The sequence below is a fragment of the Pygocentrus nattereri genome, chromosome 2, assembly GCF_015220715.1.
Source record: "Pygocentrus nattereri isolate fPygNat1 chromosome 2, fPygNat1.pri, whole genome shotgun sequence".
NCBI classification, from domain to species: Eukaryota; Metazoa; Chordata; class Actinopteri; order Characiformes; family Serrasalmidae; genus Pygocentrus; species Pygocentrus nattereri.
In genome coordinates, this window is record NC_051212.1 from 48,565,595 (window position 1) to 48,584,605 (window position 19,011).

General features: G+C 41.4%; 1 protein-coding gene across 3 annotated transcripts in view; it reads left to right on the forward strand.

The window, feature by feature from the left end:
* Positions 1-239: 239 nt before the first annotated feature.
* The window catches only part of uggt1 (UDP-glucose glycoprotein glucosyltransferase 1), a 45,116-nt gene continuing 26,344 nt past the window's right edge, over positions 240-19,011 (forward strand). The window contains exons 1-17 of one of the 3 annotated variants that reach the window (XM_017700283.2): positions 240-332; positions 1,390-1,522; positions 2,536-2,615; positions 2,762-2,892; positions 3,253-3,365; positions 4,192-4,366; positions 4,703-4,799; positions 4,884-4,962; positions 5,062-5,162; positions 8,659-8,758; positions 9,640-9,700; positions 11,954-12,045; positions 12,422-12,572; positions 14,593-14,712; positions 16,094-16,179; positions 18,189-18,324; positions 18,710-18,841. In XM_017700283.2, coding sequence (XP_017555772.1) covers positions 290-332; positions 1,390-1,522; positions 2,536-2,615; positions 2,762-2,892; positions 3,253-3,365; positions 4,192-4,366; positions 4,703-4,799; positions 4,884-4,962; positions 5,062-5,162; positions 8,659-8,758; positions 9,640-9,700; positions 11,954-12,045; positions 12,422-12,572; positions 14,593-14,712; positions 16,094-16,179; positions 18,189-18,324; positions 18,710-18,841 — 1,830 coding nt within the window. In that variant the 5' untranslated portion in view covers positions 240-289. Of the gene's footprint in view, positions 333-364; positions 421-612; positions 761-1,389; positions 1,523-2,535; positions 2,616-2,761; positions 2,893-3,252; positions 3,366-4,191; positions 4,367-4,702; positions 4,800-4,883; positions 4,963-5,061; positions 5,163-8,658; positions 8,759-9,639; positions 9,701-11,953; positions 12,046-12,421; positions 12,573-14,592; positions 14,713-16,093; positions 16,180-18,188; positions 18,325-18,709; positions 18,842-19,011 lie in introns of those variants that run through there. The other 2 variants (XM_037533876.1, XM_037533874.1) reach the window with 2 other exon arrangements.

Genomic DNA, 19,011 nt, shown 5'->3' on the forward strand with positions numbered 1-19,011 from the left:
AGTGCCATATTTTTGTTTCAGTAAAACGCAGCAGTGAAGCTGCTACTGTCGCTCTTGGTCCTCAACTTGAGCCGAAATGGACGGCGCCACTGAGCAGCCCGGTCAACTGCCTTTATAAATACTGCGGCTAAGCTGTCGACCCTCTCTTCTCAGGAATTAACCGAATAAAGCCCATTTTACCATTTCCCCTTTACATTAATCACCTCTACAGTCCTACAGACGCTGTTTGCCATGTTTAGCTGGATTTTTCCGGCGGTCTGTCAGGCACCGTCGCTTTGAAGGACCAAACATGGCTCTTCGCGGACTGAGCTGTGAAGCCGGTGGAGGTGGAGGTAGTAAAAACGAAGTTGCGGGTCGTTTTCTCGTGTATTTGTGGGCTATTTTGCACGTTTCACTCCATCTGACTGAAAACGGTCGTAGGTTTGTCCTGTTTTGGAGCAGGAATGAGTGGCTAAGCGAGCGTTAGCTTAACTCCGCTTCCTAGTCGCCAGCTTCGTGTTCGAATCCCCCCGTTCCACCTTAAACGGAGCAGCAGCTCCGGTCTGGCGCTTCGTACTGAGCCGACAGATCGTACCTTCTGCACTATTTAAGGTGGAACGGGAAAATGCGAGTAGGAAGCCGATTTCAGCCTCGTCCAGAACTTACTGTCTGCAGCCTCCTCCTTCCTTCTGCCTGTCTGTCTCTGAAGAAAGCAGAGGAGTGTCTGGAAGAGTGAATTTAGCAGTCAGAGTAGTGATGAGGAGTGGCTGTTTACTCCCCGGTAAACAGTAAACAGTAATTCAGTGTGTTTTAGCTAGCGCACGTTAGCCGGGCCGTAGCCGGACTGCACTGTTCATCTGCCTTTAGAAAAGCACCGCCATGAAGATGTTAAAGGTGTCGTTTATGTGTCTTTTTCACTTTTTCTGGACACATTAAACTCGGCGTTAAGGTCGAAATCTCCGACTTCTGACAGAGTCTATTTGAATGAACCGAAGCTGCTAAGCTAACTCCGGCTGAGCCGGATGAGTCGCTCGAGCTCGCAGCTCATTGGATCCCGGCTGCGCGGACGGCCACGCTGAGGCTTCTGATTGGCTGGAGCTCACAGCCGAAGTGGTGCCGGCGAAAGCGAAAGTGGCGGCGATGTCGAGGAGCTGTTGATGTTTGACGAGCAGAGCCGTTAAATGATTAATCTCATATACAGGATCAGATCAGATCGGCTATACTGTGCATTCACAGTCGTGTCCAGGCCAAAGCTTGTGTGCAGAAACCCGAGCAGTGTTTGCTGTTGAAGTCATTTAAACCGATTCCTTTTAGAAACCAGCTGTGAACATCGTCACTATTTTGGAGCTGCTTCTTCATCACCCATTTGATTCCACGTGTGTTGTGCTAGACGTGTTTTCTCTGCTGCAGGCGTTAAGATGTGGATGCTGTGCGCATCTCTGGTGGTCCTGCACTTTGTGGCCTCTGCTGATGGGAGCTCGAAAGCTGTGACCACAACGCTGACCACCAAATGGCCCTCCACACCTCTGCTGCTGGAAGCAAGGTAGGCATTAGTAGAGGAGGCGTGATACTGGTTTATCTTTCACGATACCAATATTGATCCACCTCTTCTTGAAAAACTACTAAGCTTTAAAATGAGCTATTTTTAATGGAAGTACTTCGCTTAAGGTAGTCATCTACAATAACGTAATGATTGGAATAGATCAGATTCGTTACTTTCCCCCTCCAACATTTTGGACTTATATCTGCCTGATTCCCACACGGTCCACTCTATTAGACACTCCTACCTTGTCAGTCCACCTTGTAGATGTAAAGTCAGAGACGACAGCTCATCTGCTGCTGCACAGTTTGTGTTGGTCATCCTCTAGACCTTCATCAGTGGTCATCGAACGCTGCCCACAGGACGCTGTTGGCTGGATATTTTTGGTTGGTGGACTATACTCAGTCCAGCAGTAACACTGAGGTGTTTAAACCACTGATGAAGGTCTAGAGGATGACCAACACAAACTGTGCAGCAGCAGATGAGCTGTCATCTCTGACTTTACACCTACAAGGTGGACTGACAAGGTAGGAGTGTCTAATAGAGTGGACAGTGTTTACAAACTGCTGTGTCTGATCCACTCAGACCAGTACAAAACACACCACCACCACCACGTCAGGGTTACTGCTGCTTTCAGAATGATCCACCACCCAAATAGTACCTGCTCTGTGGTGGTCCTGACAGCTGAAGAACAGGGTAACAGAGTATCAGAGAAACAGATGGACTACAGTCTGTAACTGTAAAACTACAAAGTGCACCTATATAGTAAGTGGAGCTGATCAAATGGACAATGAGTGTAGAAACAAGGAGGTTGATGTGGAATATTTGACTAATTAAAGCAAGAGAACCAGGGAACTTTTCTTCTGTCACAGGCAAAAGTTGTACCATTATAAATGTGCTGAAGGACACTGGAGCAACATTAGTCCAAAATATTGATCTTTTAAAGCTAAGATTGTCAAAGGAAGTCATTTTTGCTGTCATGCATAAGTACTGATGATTAATTCTTTGTTTGCCAGTGAATTCCTCGCTGAGGAGAGCCAAGATAAGTTCTGGGACTTTGTGGAGGCTAACCAGGACATTACAAACGAGCATGATGGTAATTCCCTGCCAGCACCGCGTCATGTTCCTGCTTTCAGGGCTCCAGCCACGCTAGTAGATCATACATCTGTATACATCTTTCATGAAGATTGAGAGTGCAAAACCAGCAGAAAAAAAGCTTGCATGATGTTTTGTTTCCTTCAGGCACTGACTTGTCCTACTATGAGCTGATCCTGAAGAGAGCAGGCCAGCTCCTGAGTCCTCTGCAGCTGAAGATGCTCAAATTCGCCCTATCGCTGCGCTCCTACTCATCCACCGTCCACTCTTTCCAGCAGGTCAGCGCCCAGGACAGTAATGTATCTAGCAGTAAGAGCTAATAGAGGCCATTTGGCGTGTTCAACCTAATTTGATGCTGACAGTACTATTTACTATTTTTTGTATTGGATAATAGCAGTGTTCTACTCTTTGGCTGTAATACTCTTAGAGACAGACTGTGTGCTGACGTTTACTGTGTTCAGGCCTTTAATCCTTGCTAACTTGGAACTTATGAGTTGTAACATACCAGTAGTTGTCATGATGTGCCAAAGAGAGCTGGGTCTTTACGCCATTGAGTAGCCAATCACAATTGGAGGAAACCTTGTCCTTGTCTATATAATTACGCTGCATTTAACTTTGTTGTTTCTTCTGCTACATAGATTGCATCCAATGAGCCTCCTCCGCCAGGCTGCCAGGCTTTCTTCAGTGTTCATGGGGAAAAATCGTGTGACCCAAATAGACTGAAGACCATGATCGACACAGCTTCAGAGCGGTAATGTAAAAGCCTGTTCGCCTGCATAAATATTACATTGCGGTTCTTTACTACAGTCCACTGCACACATGCCGTTTTACATGGGAATTTAACAGCGTTTAAAGGGGAAGGCTTAAGAACCAAATTTATTTAAGGGCTCATGTGTGAACAGAAGCCAATACCTTACTATGAAAGTAGTGTAATGTAGTGTAAGTGATGCAGAGAAAGCCGTGTGTTTCTGCTTTGGTATTTGTAGCCAGTTTTTCAGTTTTTGCAAGTGGAGAAAAAATATTTATATTTTAAAATATTTATATTAATATATACTGTATGTATATAATTAGGTATGCTAGAAATGTACTGGATTTTGAGTGTGATTTATCATTAAAATGATATTTTAAGTTTTATTATCAGCATTTTTATTGTTTTATCACAATTTTTGTCATCTATTTTATTTTTGCAATCTTATTGATTGAATTGTTTTTTTCCCACTTTAATTTGACCTTTTATTACTTGTTTATTTATTTGTTTGTTTGTTTAAACATGTTTTTACAATCAAATTTTTATCACTCCCTACTTTCTGTTTAGCAAGACTACTTTGTAAGTCACACTCAGTATACTCCGAGTTTAAATGAAAGTTGATTTAATTGATTGATGGTGTGCGAGTTAGATAGCTTGATAACCGCTGTATCAGCTCATTTCTTAACCACAGCTGTATGCAGATCCCCCCCATTGCTGCTGACCACACCAGCTCTTTATGTTTTTCAGTACTACTCAGTGTGCAGCACTACAGAAAATCTTTTTTATAATCATCCAATTGTTACTTATCCTTTCTTCCCTTTTCTTACAGGCCAAAACCGTTCCTGTTCAAAGGCGATCACAGGTTTCCTTCAGCCAATACAGCAGCCCCTGTTGTTATTCTGTATGCTGAGATGGGCACCAAAGAGTTTGCTAACTTCCATCAACATATGCTCTCCAGAGCAAACAAAGGGCTGATTAACTATGTCCTGCGCCATTACCTTCCAGTAAGAATAGAACATGCACTTTAATCCTAAAGACGTAACCATGATTTCTCTGAATCACATGAAGTCATACCAGTGTAATGTACCAGTTTGAATGAAATCATTATCTGCAAATGTTGTAAATTTGTAGATGCCCTTGGGTGACTATACAGCCTATATTATGAACCATCACACTAGTACTACTCTTAGAGCAGCTTAATGGGACCTACAACTGCTTTGCTTGACTAGTATTTAGCCTTTCTGAGAGTGGATATAACTGTTTTTCAGTGATGGCTGAGAGATTTTGACTTTGGCTGTGTCTTTATGCTAGAAGCCTTACATCTCCTCTGTTTCTATCAGAGTCCTAGTAACAACAAAGTGTTCCTGTCTGGCTACGGGGTCGAGCTGGCCATCAAAAATCAGGAGTACAAAGCCAAAGATGACACACAAGTTCAAGGTTCGATAACACGACCATATGAACTCCGTATGATTTTTGGCTCTCTAAGACAGTGTCAGTTCAGGGTCTCCCTATAACCTGTAGGTGCTGATGTCAACGCTACCGTGATCGGTGAGAACGATCCAGTGGATGAAGTCCAAGGTTTCCTATTTGGGAAGCTCAAGTGAGTAAAACCTTTGTTCAGTTCAAAAGTGATGGTGTTGCAGATGGATTATTGGATGTAAGCGAATTAGCTAAACTGTCTGCTTGCTTTCTATCCCAGAACCATCTACCCTGAGCTGAAGGAACAGCTGAAGGAGCTGCGCAAGCACCTAGTCGAAAGCACCAATGAGATGGCCCCGCTCAAAGTCTGGCAGATGCAAGGTGAGTATGCATGGACGCATATTTGAAAATACCTGTTGCCCTTTACGTTGTATGTACATTTCATGATGAATGAACTAAAACAAATGACCCACAAAGACTTGGAAAGGGGGGGATATCTGGTTCCATTGACGTGCATTAAAAGTAAGGTAGGTTTTTTCTTCTCCAGTAAAGTTAGCATTTTGGAGATACTAGGTTTTCGTCTGACAACAGCGATATACATATATGTCCAAAGGTGCTTTAGTAAGGAAAATGGTACTATATATAGAATTATGAACACTCAAAGAACCCTTTGCACGATTAAAGGATTCTTTGCATCATGAAATGGTTCTTCAGCTTGATGGACAATGTGCTGTAGATGGTTGTATATAGAACCTTTTTGTAAAAGAGTTCTTTATAGCACCAAAAACGGTTATTCTATAGTTATGAGCTTGACATTGTTACAGTAGCAGAACCCATTTGGCTGGTATACAGAACCTTTTCCAGAAAGCTTCTGTATAGAACCATCAACTGGATGTTCTCCGTCAGTCTTTAAAGAACCCTTTAAACATGCAAAGGGATCTTTGAGCATTCATGCTTCTACGTAGAACCCTTTTCCTTACTAAAGCACCCTTGAAGGACCATCTTTTTAAAGAGTGTACTTAAAGCATATATTAATTACACAGTCGGTTCAGTTGCACATACACAGTGCACATAGATACTAAGGCCAACGTGTCTAATGTTAAACATAGAATAGAGGGGAATAAAGCCCCCAGCATTAGGCTGTGAAGCAGTGGAACTGCATTCTCTGGAGGCATGGAGCTCCACCCCAGTACCTGTGGGATGACCATGACCTCACATGGCAGTGTACTTCAAACAAAAATAAATCTTAAAAAAAATCTTTTTAGTCAAAAAAATAGTGGTTGGAGTTCATGTGCTGTGGTTTGCACCGCTTGCAGAACTGAATTCTTCTTTTACGATGTTGTTTGTCAAAAAACAAACTAAAATCATTTGCGAAATGGTTTAAATGAATAAATAAAAGAAAAACTCTGAATTCTGGCAAGTTGGAAATGTTTGTGTGTTGGCTGAAGTCTTACACGCTATGCGGCTTAGTGGCCAGTTCCTTTCTTTACTAGGATACCTTTAAGATATTCAAACCATGCTGTAACATTAATGCTGTACCAAGGGACACATGAGGCGATTCCTCTGTCCATGTTAACTGTGCCTAGATCTCTTCTCTATTCCCCTGCCTTTTATTAGCTCTGTCTCTGTTGGCCTACAGTGTACAGATCACATCACCTGAAGCTCATTAGAGCTCTGTTTGGAGGAAATCATTAGAGATTTCATCCACACCTTCTGACTGCTGGAAATGTGCATACAAGCCATAATATTCCACTGTTTCTCTCTTTGATGCAGCAAAGTCGTTGTTAAATACCACAGCTGGAAAAATGATGCTTAGTCTTAAATGAATTTTACTGTCAGGGAGAATTCTCCGTGAAATTTCTTTGCTTAGACTTAGGATTGGACAACTTGTAGCTTGTACCTTTGCTTGGTATGTGTAGTTCCGACTAAGGGCAAGTGAATGGATGATGAGTTGGGGCAGTCGTGGGCTGGAGGTTAGGGAACTGGCCCTGTGACCAGAAGGTTGCCGGTTCGATCCCCAGGGCCGACAGTTCATGAATGAGGTGTCCTTGAGCAAGACCCCCAATTGCCCCCCGGGCGCCATGGATAGGGCTACCCACACTGCCCCCTAGTGTGTGTGTGCTCACTAGTGTGTATGTGATGTTTCACTTCACGGATGGGTTAAATGCGGAGGTGGAATTTCCCCGTTTGTGAGATTAAAAAAAGTATCACTCTGTACACCAGCAAAGTGGAGCTACAAGGTTGGGGTTTCTAATAAAGTGGCTGGTGAGTGGATGTAATATGTATCAAAGCCAAATTCCTAATCAGAAATGCTGTGTGCAGTTCGGATGGCGCTGGCTGACTCTTTGTAGACCTGAACAATTTGGGGAGAATTGTACTTTGTACTGTAATTTAAATTGTGATTAATTTATAGAAAATCAAGTCCTTTTTTTCCCCACAAGGAAGACCAGAACATGCTAATTTTTCAGGCACTTACTTGTAGCTTTAGCACCGGGCTGCCAGTTTTGTGTGGTTGTATCAGGACTGAACAATTAATTGATTTTATATGGAAATTGCTATTAGAAAGAGTGCAGTTTTAAAATCGCAGGAGCTGCAATTGAATTATATTCTGCTTTTTTCAACGTGGTGGAGAAATTAAGGCTAATAACTCAGAGTTTATGAACTGACAAGCAACAAAATTAAATTATAGAATTATTATATATTTACTTATAGAAAAGTTTATCGCAGTATTGCCAGAAGTTGGCAGAAAAGTCGCAATTAGATATTTTCCCCAGGTTCCTTGATCCTTGGCTGTAGAGATTTGCGTCATGCATTTGATGACTTGGGACTTGGGAAATCAAAAATGACTAAGGACTCAAATTTGATTTAAACACCAGTGACTCTGATTTTGACTTGGACTTGAGCCTGAAGACTCCAAGACTCTGCACGGTTACTTTTCATGTAAATGGATTCATTTCCTGACGTAAATTTGATGTATGGCAGTGTCATCAAATGTCTTTTACTGTGTCTGTTTGGTTTATTTTGGAAAACAAGTGCCAAGATAGAGTTTGAGTTTGCCTTCATAAGCTAGAAACAAGTGAAGCTTCAGTAGCCTTAATAAGCCCAGCTCAGCATTTAAACTCCATTCATGCCTACCAGAAACTTGCTCGGAAACTCGCCAGGTGAACTGACCATTTTCCTCTCTCTGATAAAATAAAAGAAACTAAGCTCTCACTGTTTGACTGATTTTAACAGCATCTGTAGTTTAAAACAAGCGTAACATTGACCACAACGCTGAAGATGACTTTTTATTCACCAGGTGGATGTTCAGATTTGCCATTCCACCTTAAATGGTGCAGCAGTTACATTCTGCTGCACTGTTTAAGGTGTGATAGGTGTTTGCATAAGAATCCAACTATATTATGGTTATCATCATTTTTGGTGACCTTAAATTAGCAGAGAAATGCATATTGACTAACCAGAAGATTAGGACTTGGGACTTGACCAAAGAGTGGCCTATATTGACTTGGCACTCAACTTGAGACTTGTCTCTTCTGACTCGGGATTGAATCAGGAGTCTACTGTCTTGACTTAGGACTTGAATGGCAAGACTCGAGACTTGCTTGTTACATGCAGCTTAATGATCCCTCCTCTGCTAGGTTGGGTCATTTGCTCCGGGTCATTTGGTTAATTTTCCTCAATTAAAGCATAAGACAAAGCTGTTGGAAATCTAGGCTGTAGTTAAATTAAAATTTTGCATTTTAAAAATGTGCTATTTGCTATTTTTTTTGCTCAGAATAATCTATAGTCTGCTTGTTGAACTCATGCACAGTTTCACTCTTTCAGATTGTGATTTTGATATAAAACGATTGTGCCCTAACTCTGTTTCTCTCTTTAGATCTGAGCTTCCAGACAGCAGCCCGTATCCTGGCAGCTCCCTCTGTAGATACCCTTAATGTTATGAGGGATTTGAGCCAGAACTTTCCCACCAAGGCCAGGTACTCACTTCACACACTCACCAGGAGCTTATGTTCATTCATGTTTTTCAAAAGTGAGCAGTATGGTATCACTGGACCCAACTTAGGGTTTACAGGCTCCAAAACATGGAAAGAGTCTTCATAAAATGTGTAGCGCTTAATATGTTTTAAAAATACTGTGCTTAGTGCTCCAAAGTTTCAAGTGCATATTTATCTGCTCTAAAATCAACAGTAAATGAATAGTTGAACTTTTCATAAATAAATTAGAACCTTGTATTTTCTTTATTCCAGTGTTTGAGAAGTTTTAGAACGAAACGACACGCATCGTGATTTATGTCTGCTGCTTGTGGTTTTAAAGATAGCATAATTGTAAAACGCTGATGTTTAATTAAAAAAACAAAAAAAAAGGTTGATTTAATTAACGCCCATAGCAATGGCTCAGCAACACATTAGCAACTACCTGGGATACCATAGCAATGGCCCAGCATTACCTTAACACCTACCAGGGATCATATAGTAATGGCCTAGCAACACTTGCAACCACCTGGAAACCCATAGCAAAAGTCTAAAAGCTCCTTATCAACCAACTGGGATACCATAGCAACAGACCAGCAACGCATCAGCAATCACCAGGGATTTGATAGCAACGGCCCAACAGTACCTTTACAACCATGTGGGATACCATAGCAGGGATTTATCCAGTCCTTTATTAACATTACCTGCAATTTACTGCTGTAGAGCTTAACTTTTGCTGTATGTTCTACATTTGCTGCCAGAAACGTGGTCAATGGGAAAAGCTTCCATTTATTAGTTGCATAATTCAGCTAGAGTTTATGTGGAAATGGAGAGAAAAAGAACCAACATTAATGTGATTCATTATTTTATTAAATTTTGCTTTTCAGGTCCATAACCAAAACGGTGGTGAACTCCGAGGTCCGTAAGGAGATTGAAGAGAACCAGAAGGTAGATTTTCTTTTCCCACCTCTCCTCCATCGTTTTCTGTGCTTTTAAGCCATTCTGCCAGTCTGTTCTCCAGAGCTGGATTCTAACTGAGTGCCATATTAGCAATGACTAAGCCCTTATGAGTCCCAGTGGTGCTGCTGCGCTGCAAGGCTGCGATAATAGCCGTGAAAAAGGGCCTCAGTCAAACCTTTGTTTACGCCCCATAACTCACACAGAGAGAAACCGTTAAGACACAAGTTTTTCCCCCCTTTTCATCTTCCTACAAATTGTAAACAGCGTCTGCACTGAAAGGGGACCTGCGTCTTCAAACAGCGGCTTCGGTTGTGCGCGCTAATGAAATGAGCGATTACGCTTTTTTGCGCTTCTCCACCAGCAGCCGCTTCATTCCGGTTTTATTTTCAGATGCATGGACGCACTTCGTGTTTGTCCTTGGTCCAGAAGGGAGAGAAGAATAAATTAAGCAATTACGCCTTTCCTGATTCGTCTGAGGCCTCCGTCATTGTGCTCCTCGTTAAAGTCTTATTGATCCAGAGTCGTTTCTTGGTTGCTTTAATGAAACCTTTGCTGCATCTGTTTTCCATCCCTCAGTGTAATTGCACACACCGAGACATGACAAACAGACTTCTCTCAAAGGATGGACACGTGTTTACAGGCCAGCGAGCATGAGCGGGAGGGGTGAACATGAATATGTATGAGCGCACAGCCTTAGCCCCCTAAAGACGCCGTCTTTTATGGATGTCGTTTGGTTTTGCTTCCACGTTACATCTGAAGTGAATGTAACTTTGGGGATTTAGGGAAATAAATTGGGCTTTTTAGTGTTTACACTAAAATGGTAATACAGACTATTGTAGCCTATAAGTAATGTAACCGTCTATGTCAACTAGTATTCCCAGTATACACTGACTGACCACCTCATTAAGTACACCTTCTTGTATCTTCACCTGTCCATTTTATCAGCTCCACTTACCATATAGGAGCACTTTGTAGTTCTGCAGTTACAGACTGTAGTCCATCTGCTTCTCTGCATACGTTGTTGCCCTCTTCTTCAGTGGTCAGGACCCCCACAGAGCAGATAATATTTGGGTGGTGGACCGTTCTCAGCACTGCAGCAATACTGATGTGGATGGTGTGTTGTGCTGGTCTGAGTGGATCAGACACAGCAGTGCTGCTGGAGTTTTTAAACACCTCAGTGTTGCTGCTGGACTGAGCCTAAAATATCCAACCAGCAGCGTCCTGTGACCACTGATGAAGGACAGGAGGATGAGCAACACAAACTGTGCAGCAGATGAGCTGTCGTCTCTGACATCTACAAGGTGGACTGACAAGGTACGGGTGTCTAATAGAGTGGACAGTGAGTGGACACAGTGTTTAAAACCTCCAGCAGCACCACTGTGTCTGATCCGCTCTGACCAGCGCAACACACCACTACCACGTCAGTGTCACTGCAGTGCTGAGGATGATGCACCACCCCAAATATCTGTGAGGGTCCATTGAGGTCCTGACCACTGAAGAACAGGGTACGAAGTATTCAGAGAATCAGATGGACTACAGGCTGTAATTGTAGAACTACAAAGTGCACTTATATAGTAAGTGGAGCTGATGAAGCAGACAGAGAGTGTTAAAACAAGGAGGTGTGAATAAAGTGGCCAGTCAGTGTATATATATTTTATGAAAATGTATATTTTAAGGTTCAGTGGTTTATTCTATCTGCAGGTTTTAATAAGAACCATTTTTAACAACCAAAGTAAATCTGAAATATTTTTATCGTGCAAAATAGCAAACGACCACAGGCTCGACGAAAAATCATATCATATTTGCTGCAAAGCTGAAGTTACTGTAGCTTCTTATTTGCTTTTTGTAAATCACATTATCTGTGCCTTTTTGAGGCGTACTGCACATGATTATGACAAAACTCACACGTAGGGAAGAATTTCAGCCACTGCTAGCCTGCATTGCATTACATGCCATTACTGTGTTCTGTTTGCTTTTGGACTAGTGTGGTGTTATAGATGTGGTTGGCTAGTGTGGTGGTTAACACCTTTGCCTTCTACGCTGTAGACTGGGGTTCAATCCCCGACCAGGGCAAGCACCCTACACTATACCAATAAGGGTCCTTGGGCAAGACTCCTAACACCACCTTGGCCTACCTGTGTAAAAATGATCAAATTGTAAGTCGCTCTGGACAAGAGCGTCAGCCAAATGCCATAAATGTAAATGTAAATGTTAATGTGTTTCTGTTTGTCTTTGCTGTAGTATTTTAAGGGGTCATTGGGCCTGCAGCCGGGAGACTCTGCTCTCTTCATTAACGGACTCCACATTGACCTGGATGTGCAGGACATCTTTAGGTGGGAAGCGTTTATACATGCATGCCAATTTAAATAGTAATATACATTCAGTATGTGCATTGTGATATTAAGTCTTATCACAGTGCTTTTTCCTATATTTCCTCAATTTTGTATCTGAATAGAGTTTTAAACTCAGAAGATAAGGACACATTTTGGGCTCGTACACAAAGAAATAATTTTTTTTGGGTATAATATTTGTTACCGGAGGAAGATGAAACCCTTTAAGAAACACTTAGAAATGCCACGAAATAGAAATGACTGATATTTTAATACCATAGTAAACACTGGCGTTTCCTGAACTCTTTCATATAGTGAGATTTGTGAGCATGCTGTAAAAGTGTGTTCCTCTCTAATTGAGCGGTGTGGTCTGTTGTAGTGTGTTTGACGTGCTGAGGAACGAGGCACGTGTCATGGAGGGCTTGCGCAGCCTGCTCATCGACTCGCCCTTCATCCACGACATCCTCAAGCTCAACGTGCAACCAGCCGACTCGGACTACGCCGTAGACATCCGCAACCCCTCCATCTACGTGAGTATCTGTACAGTCCACCCCGGGTTGAGAACCACTGCACTAGCCGTTCATCACTGACTCCAGAACTGGTGGTCCGCTCTCCGCCTAGCGGTGACAGTGATGTGTGTAACACATGCTACCATGTCAGTGTCGCTGCTGCGCTACGAATGGCCCACCACTCAAATAATACCTGGTTAGCAACATGTGGTCAGAAATTGACCAGTCATGAATGGGGTACTCTCTAATAAAAGATGCCTCTTTAAGGATTCTTTAGTAAAGAAAACTGTTCTGTATAGAACCATGAACACGAAGAACCCTGTGCATGATTGAAAGGTTCTTTGCATCATGAAATGGTTCTTCAGATTGGTGCTGTAGATTTGAAAATGGTTCTATATATCACCAAAATTGGTTCTGGTGTTGTTACAATGTCAAGCCATTAACAATAGAAGAACATTTTTTGGTGCGATGTGGAACCCTTTTCAAAAGGGTTTTATATAGAACCTTCTACAGCACATTCTCCATCAATCTGAAGACCCATTTCATGATGCAAAGAACCCTTAAATCATGTGTTCGTGGTTCATAGCACAGTTTACCGAAGAACCAACGTTCTTTGGTATGTAGAGGGTGGCTGATATATTGTGCGTCAGCTGATGGGCTACACTCTGTAATCACACATAGGTTGGACTTGTAAGGTTGGTGTTTCTAATAAAGTGGCCTAATATAATTTTTCTTGTTTCTGTACATGAAGATGTTTTTCTCCAGTTTATAATATCCATTAGCTATTACTTCATAAATAATCATGAGCTAACAAAGTATTTAGTTATTCATCATTAGGCAGCATTCACATTACTTTATAACTGACCTATAAGCTTATATATAACTTCCCAATGAATAAATGCCATGTACTAGCCAGGAATCTAATCATTATTAGATTATTAAGTAACAGTCTACACATGTTTGTTTGTTTTTATATATATATATATATATATATATATATATATATATATATATATATATATATATATATATAATTACTTTATAATGAATAATTGGTGAATAAATTAGATTTTTAGATGTTATCCACTGTTAGTGAATGTATTATTTGAGTATTTGCAAAGGACATCTAAAACTTTTGTTAATTCCAGTTAAAATAATGCTAATAACGTTAGGCCAAATCCACAATTATAGTAAATATTAACAAACCATGGGTATTTTCTTGTTTTACAAATTAAGTGTGTTATATATGAACTACCTGCAGCACTTTTGCAGCTCGTAATCTAAAGTGAAAGCAATTCAGTTTATATAAATACCTAAAAGTAAGAAATTTGCAAATGTTTTACTTTAGAATAGAAGATATTACTCTATAATAACCTTAACAAACATTCATATGCACTATGAAGTGCATATGAAGAAGAATGTTAGTCCATAAACAATGTCAGTAAACACTCTTGTCCATCCTGTCTTGACACCTACATTTGTGACCACTAGACCAGAGCACCTTTAAAGTTGTAGGAGTGAGTTGATGGGTTTTTAATTCATGCAAAAACAAACACCCCTAACAAAATATGAATAATAAGAAAAGCCAAAGACAAACTGAAACCTGAAAGCGACTGATACCAAGAACAAGAATAGCAACCACCTGGGAAAGGGAAAGTGGTGAACTCAATACTGGATACAATAATCATAAAGCAGGGCTGCATAGGAAGAGACATAGTTTGTGTGTTGTACAAAGTACTGTTAATATATAAAATTGACAATGAAAGAGTGTAAATACTTATTTAGGATTAGTCAAGTATAACATATTATAATGAGCTCTCTCTCTCTCTCTCTCTCTCTATATATATATAATGTGTTTACAAGTCGAAACACTGCTGTTTTTTTTATAAAAACTGTGACTAATAAAGAACTCACAGTTTATTACTGTGCATATAAATGGATTATATGATGTACATAAGGACCACAGCCTTTTATACAGAACTGTATATGTAAACACAGATCCATACGTATTTACACCATATCATGTTCTTTCTTTCCCCAGTGGATAAATAATCTGGAGACAGATGGCAGGTACGTCTCCTGGCCCTCCAACGTGCAGGAACTGTTGCGGCCCACCTTCCCAGGGGTCATCAGACAGATCCGCAAGAACTTCCACAACCTGGTGAGCACTGCGTCGGTTTTCAGAATTTCCAAAATCTGCACAAATTGGCATCGTGGTGGCAGCCATTCGAAGATCGCGTCCGGTCTTAACTGACGTGAGAAATGGGTGCTTCGTTGCTTCCGCTCTGCCTCGGTGGAGCTGTTTGGCGGGATGATGTCGAGTGCCTCTGAAAAAGAACGTGTGTAGAAGTGCTAAGACACACAGTTGCCTGCGCGAGAGTGATCAACTGGCAATCTGTCCCAATATATCTGTGAGTGATGAGTCGTCAGAGGAGTAGCAGAGAAGACTGAAGTAGCTCATTCTCTGACTCACGCAGTTGAGCCAGAGGGGATTTCGTCATCTGATTAGATTTACTTTTTCTGCTAATGTCTTCCTCTGTCGCCCACTGCTGTGGTAATAATTCACAAAGTTTCCTGTCACGCTTAACTCTCACATCCAGATTAAGACTTCAGATGAAGTGTGGTAAGTAGGACTGCACAATATATAGGCAGGAGAAGTGTTATTCATCAAAAAATGGTTATTCTATGTTAGAATTACAGGCCTGATGTTGTGGTTAGCATCCTTGGGCTGGCAGTTCCAATACTTGGCAGTTTATAATGACAGTTTTGTCTGTTTATTGATGAATAATACACCTGCTGCTGATATATTGCACCCTCTTGCCAGAAGTCATTCATTTTGCCTGAGAGCCAGGAGGCTCAGCGGCAAGCAGTGGTGTCACTGCGAGTGATATTAAGTTCAGCTCTAATGGGCAGTGTTGTGGGGCAGCAATAACCAATCAGAAAACATGTTCTTACATCCTTCAGCTGCCGCTCAGTATTTGTTGTTGTTGTAATGAAGACCGTAACTATGAAGCTTTAGCATAGCCTCATTATGAACTGGGCTCAAATTGCAGGCCAAGTTACCTGTTTTGTTAATAGATCAAAATACTATTAATCAATTTTGTTTATTGAAAGACATACTGTATATAAATATCTGCAACTGTAAGAAACAGTAATGTCCCTGGTCAAACTGACCCGATGCATGTTCTCTCCGTAAAGTACATAGATAGTATCTCTAGCTCCATTAATGTCAATTTAATAGTGTTATCAAATTTTCCACCCATTACAGATCATGGTTTACCTGTAATAATTCACTTGTTTTTCATTCAAAATCATTTTCAAACTTTTCAAAGAGATCATTTTGAACACTCTCCACAGTTAACATGGTGGTTGCTCAGGAATGCTCTTGGGAAACACCATCCTGGAAGTGAGACTAAAGGAGTAACTGCATAATTGAGAAAATATTGTCAGCTCTTAGTTTCAGTATTGGGCACAGCAAGGCTGGTGGTGGTTGTTGTCATTGTTGTCACTCAAATTCCAGCATTTTGGGCTTTGTTTTGTAGGTACTCGTCTTGGACCCCACTCATGAGAACACAGCAGAGCTGCTGAGCGTGGCAGAAATGTTCTACAGCAACAACATCCCTCTCAGGTAAGTCATCATTTCACTTTGAGAACTGGTCCTCAACATACACTGGCTTTCTGGCTTCATAAACAGCACCTGACCACAGGCTCTTATTTAATGCGCTCACTTTTAGCTTGAAATAATGGTCACATTTTATTTTGAGTGGTCCTTTTACATGAAACAAGCACTCAACAGACTCTCAGTAACATAGTAAAAACATATAAGGGTTAGGATTAGGGGTCAGGGTTAGGGTTCGGTTTGGCAAAACATGTTAACAGTACATCTACTTAATATAAGTAATGCATCAACAGAACATACTCAAAGTATTTACTTCAGTGTATTCAGATGTTTCACTACTGCTACTTCACTCATATGTTGTTGGTGTTCCTGATAATCTGTCAAGAGTTTATTAATCATCTACAAAGGACCAAATGAAGTGTTACCGAAATAATAAGTTACCCTTTATTACTCCTACAACAGAGAAATTCCCCTCCGCATTTAATCTGTGCAGTGAAAGATGCACACTAGTGAACACACACACTAGGGGGCAATGAACACACCCACACGGAGCGGTGGGTGGCCCTATCCGCAGCGCCCGGGGAGCAGTTGGGGGTTAGGTGCCTTGCACAAGGTCCCTTTAGTCATGTCCTATCAGCTCAGGGGATCGAACTGGCGACCTTCCAGTCTCAAGACTGGTTTCCTAACCTTCAGCCCACGACCCCAAGAGATGACAACATTGCTCGAGAATCAAACCTGGGTCAAGTGCTTGGAAGGCCGCTATACTAACCAGTATACCACCAACGCCTTTTAATATAATTCAACAACACTACATACATACATCATAGAAGCAAGCAGTTTTAATAATATTTTATCATTTAGTTTGCCAACAACCAGCACACCACATATTTACTGTCATCTAGTTTGAAAGAGTCAGTTTTCCACCCACTGCAGATGCAGTAAATCAGCCAAGACATGTTTGTTGTTTAAATTCTGCTGCCTTAGTGTAGCGCTGGAGCTACAAGGCTCATGTTGCTAACATACTGGATGTCAACAGCCACTCAGATCTGTTCTGTAAATACATCCCCAAATCATCTTTTATCCAGTGAAAAATGCATCCAGGTCTTTCTAAAGGTTGGGCTGAACTTGGTATGGTGTAGGACAGCGTTTCTCAACCCCACTGCCCTACACGTTTTACTGCTGTTCCTGCTTAACGCAGCCACTTTAACTCAGTAATGGGCTGTTAATGAGCTGATTTGTTGGATTAGATGTTTTGGGACCAGGGGAAACACTAAGGGCGGTGAAACTCCACTACCAGGGTTGAGAAATGCTGCTATAGGACACTTTGAGCTATAAAAAAATAGATACAAATGAACTTTGAGTGGCTGGACACGGACTTTAAACAGTAGTTGTTGTGCCGATTTTCACTTCCGTTTTCTTCCCTTCTTGTTCACGTATATCACATGAAAATATAGATGCTAGATTCCACTTGTGATCTCTGTGTTAAGCATAACATAAACATATATATTTAAACAGTAAGATGAATTGCACGAATTTCATCCGTGGCATCCGTATGCCTGCATGACAGAGAGACGGGGAGAAATTCGCACATCTGTTGTCTAAAGTGGCTGCCTGCTGCTCTCAGCTACACTGTGAAGTTTCGTCCATGACTGTTGACCTTGAAATAGATTTAGTTGAGAGACGACGTAGGGATGTATTCATGGAAAAGATTTGGGTGACTATTGACTAGTGTTTGTCAGGGTTGTTAGCCTCCCAGCTAAGTGAAAATGGTGTGTAACTGTGATTGTTTGCCTTATGGAACAGAGATCATGCTCTTTATCCCTCTATCTTTCACGCACTGTGGGAACATGCGTTGGCGTATTGGTTGAGTTCTCCTTTAATTGTCCACTGCATTTCATTGGCTTGCTTTGCTGTGTTGAACGCGGTTAAGATGTGCTGACTGTGCTTATCCCACCAGTTGAATGTGTTGATGTACTACCCATTAACTACATGTCTGTCTGTTTTATTATCCCCTGCAGGATTGGGCTGGTGTTTGTTGTGAATGATGCAGATGACGTTGATGGCATGCAGGACGCTGGAGTGGCGATGCTGCGAGCTTTCAACTACATCGCCGACGAGGTGGACAACCAGATGGCCTTTGACGCCATCCTATCTGTAAGTTGATTGCCGTTACTGTATACAAGCAAGTTTGCTATGAAGTGGTCGTCAGTGTCAGCCTTTTAACCAAACATTGAGCTGTTTCAGTTTCATTTAGAACTGACAGCTTTAGTAAATATTATTTGTTTAACACTCAAATATTAGAAATGTTTGCTGTATAGTTGTTTCAAGACACTTTCACAAGTATTTCTCAAAAAATTTAGTAGAAATAAAATACATTTAGTCAGAAAGACTGCACGAAAAAAATTTTGACAATCATGAAATAAACTACGCAATTAGAAATGTTGCAGGTCAGAAGTTTGGCAGCAACACTAAAAGGCATGAAAATGGCATGTTAAATACAGCAGACAGCTTAAAAGCCGAGTGTGTTTGTTCTGATCAGATGCTGAACCGAGTGCCCAGTGGAGGAAAGCTGAAAGTGGAGCATGTAGTGGGGGTTTTGGAGAAGCGTTATCCCTACGTGGAGGTCAGCAGTATCCTGGGAGCGGACTCGGCCTATGACAGCAACCGCAAGGTACTCAGGTTTTTTTTTTCTTTTCTTTTTATGTTTTTTTTCCTCTCTTTAATGACACCACTTCTCTATAAGACGTGAACCTTCTAAATGTATATCTGCATGACATCAGGAGCCTGACAGGCTTTTGGCTATAGCCAGGGTGCCCGAGTCGGTCCTGGTGATCAACTGCC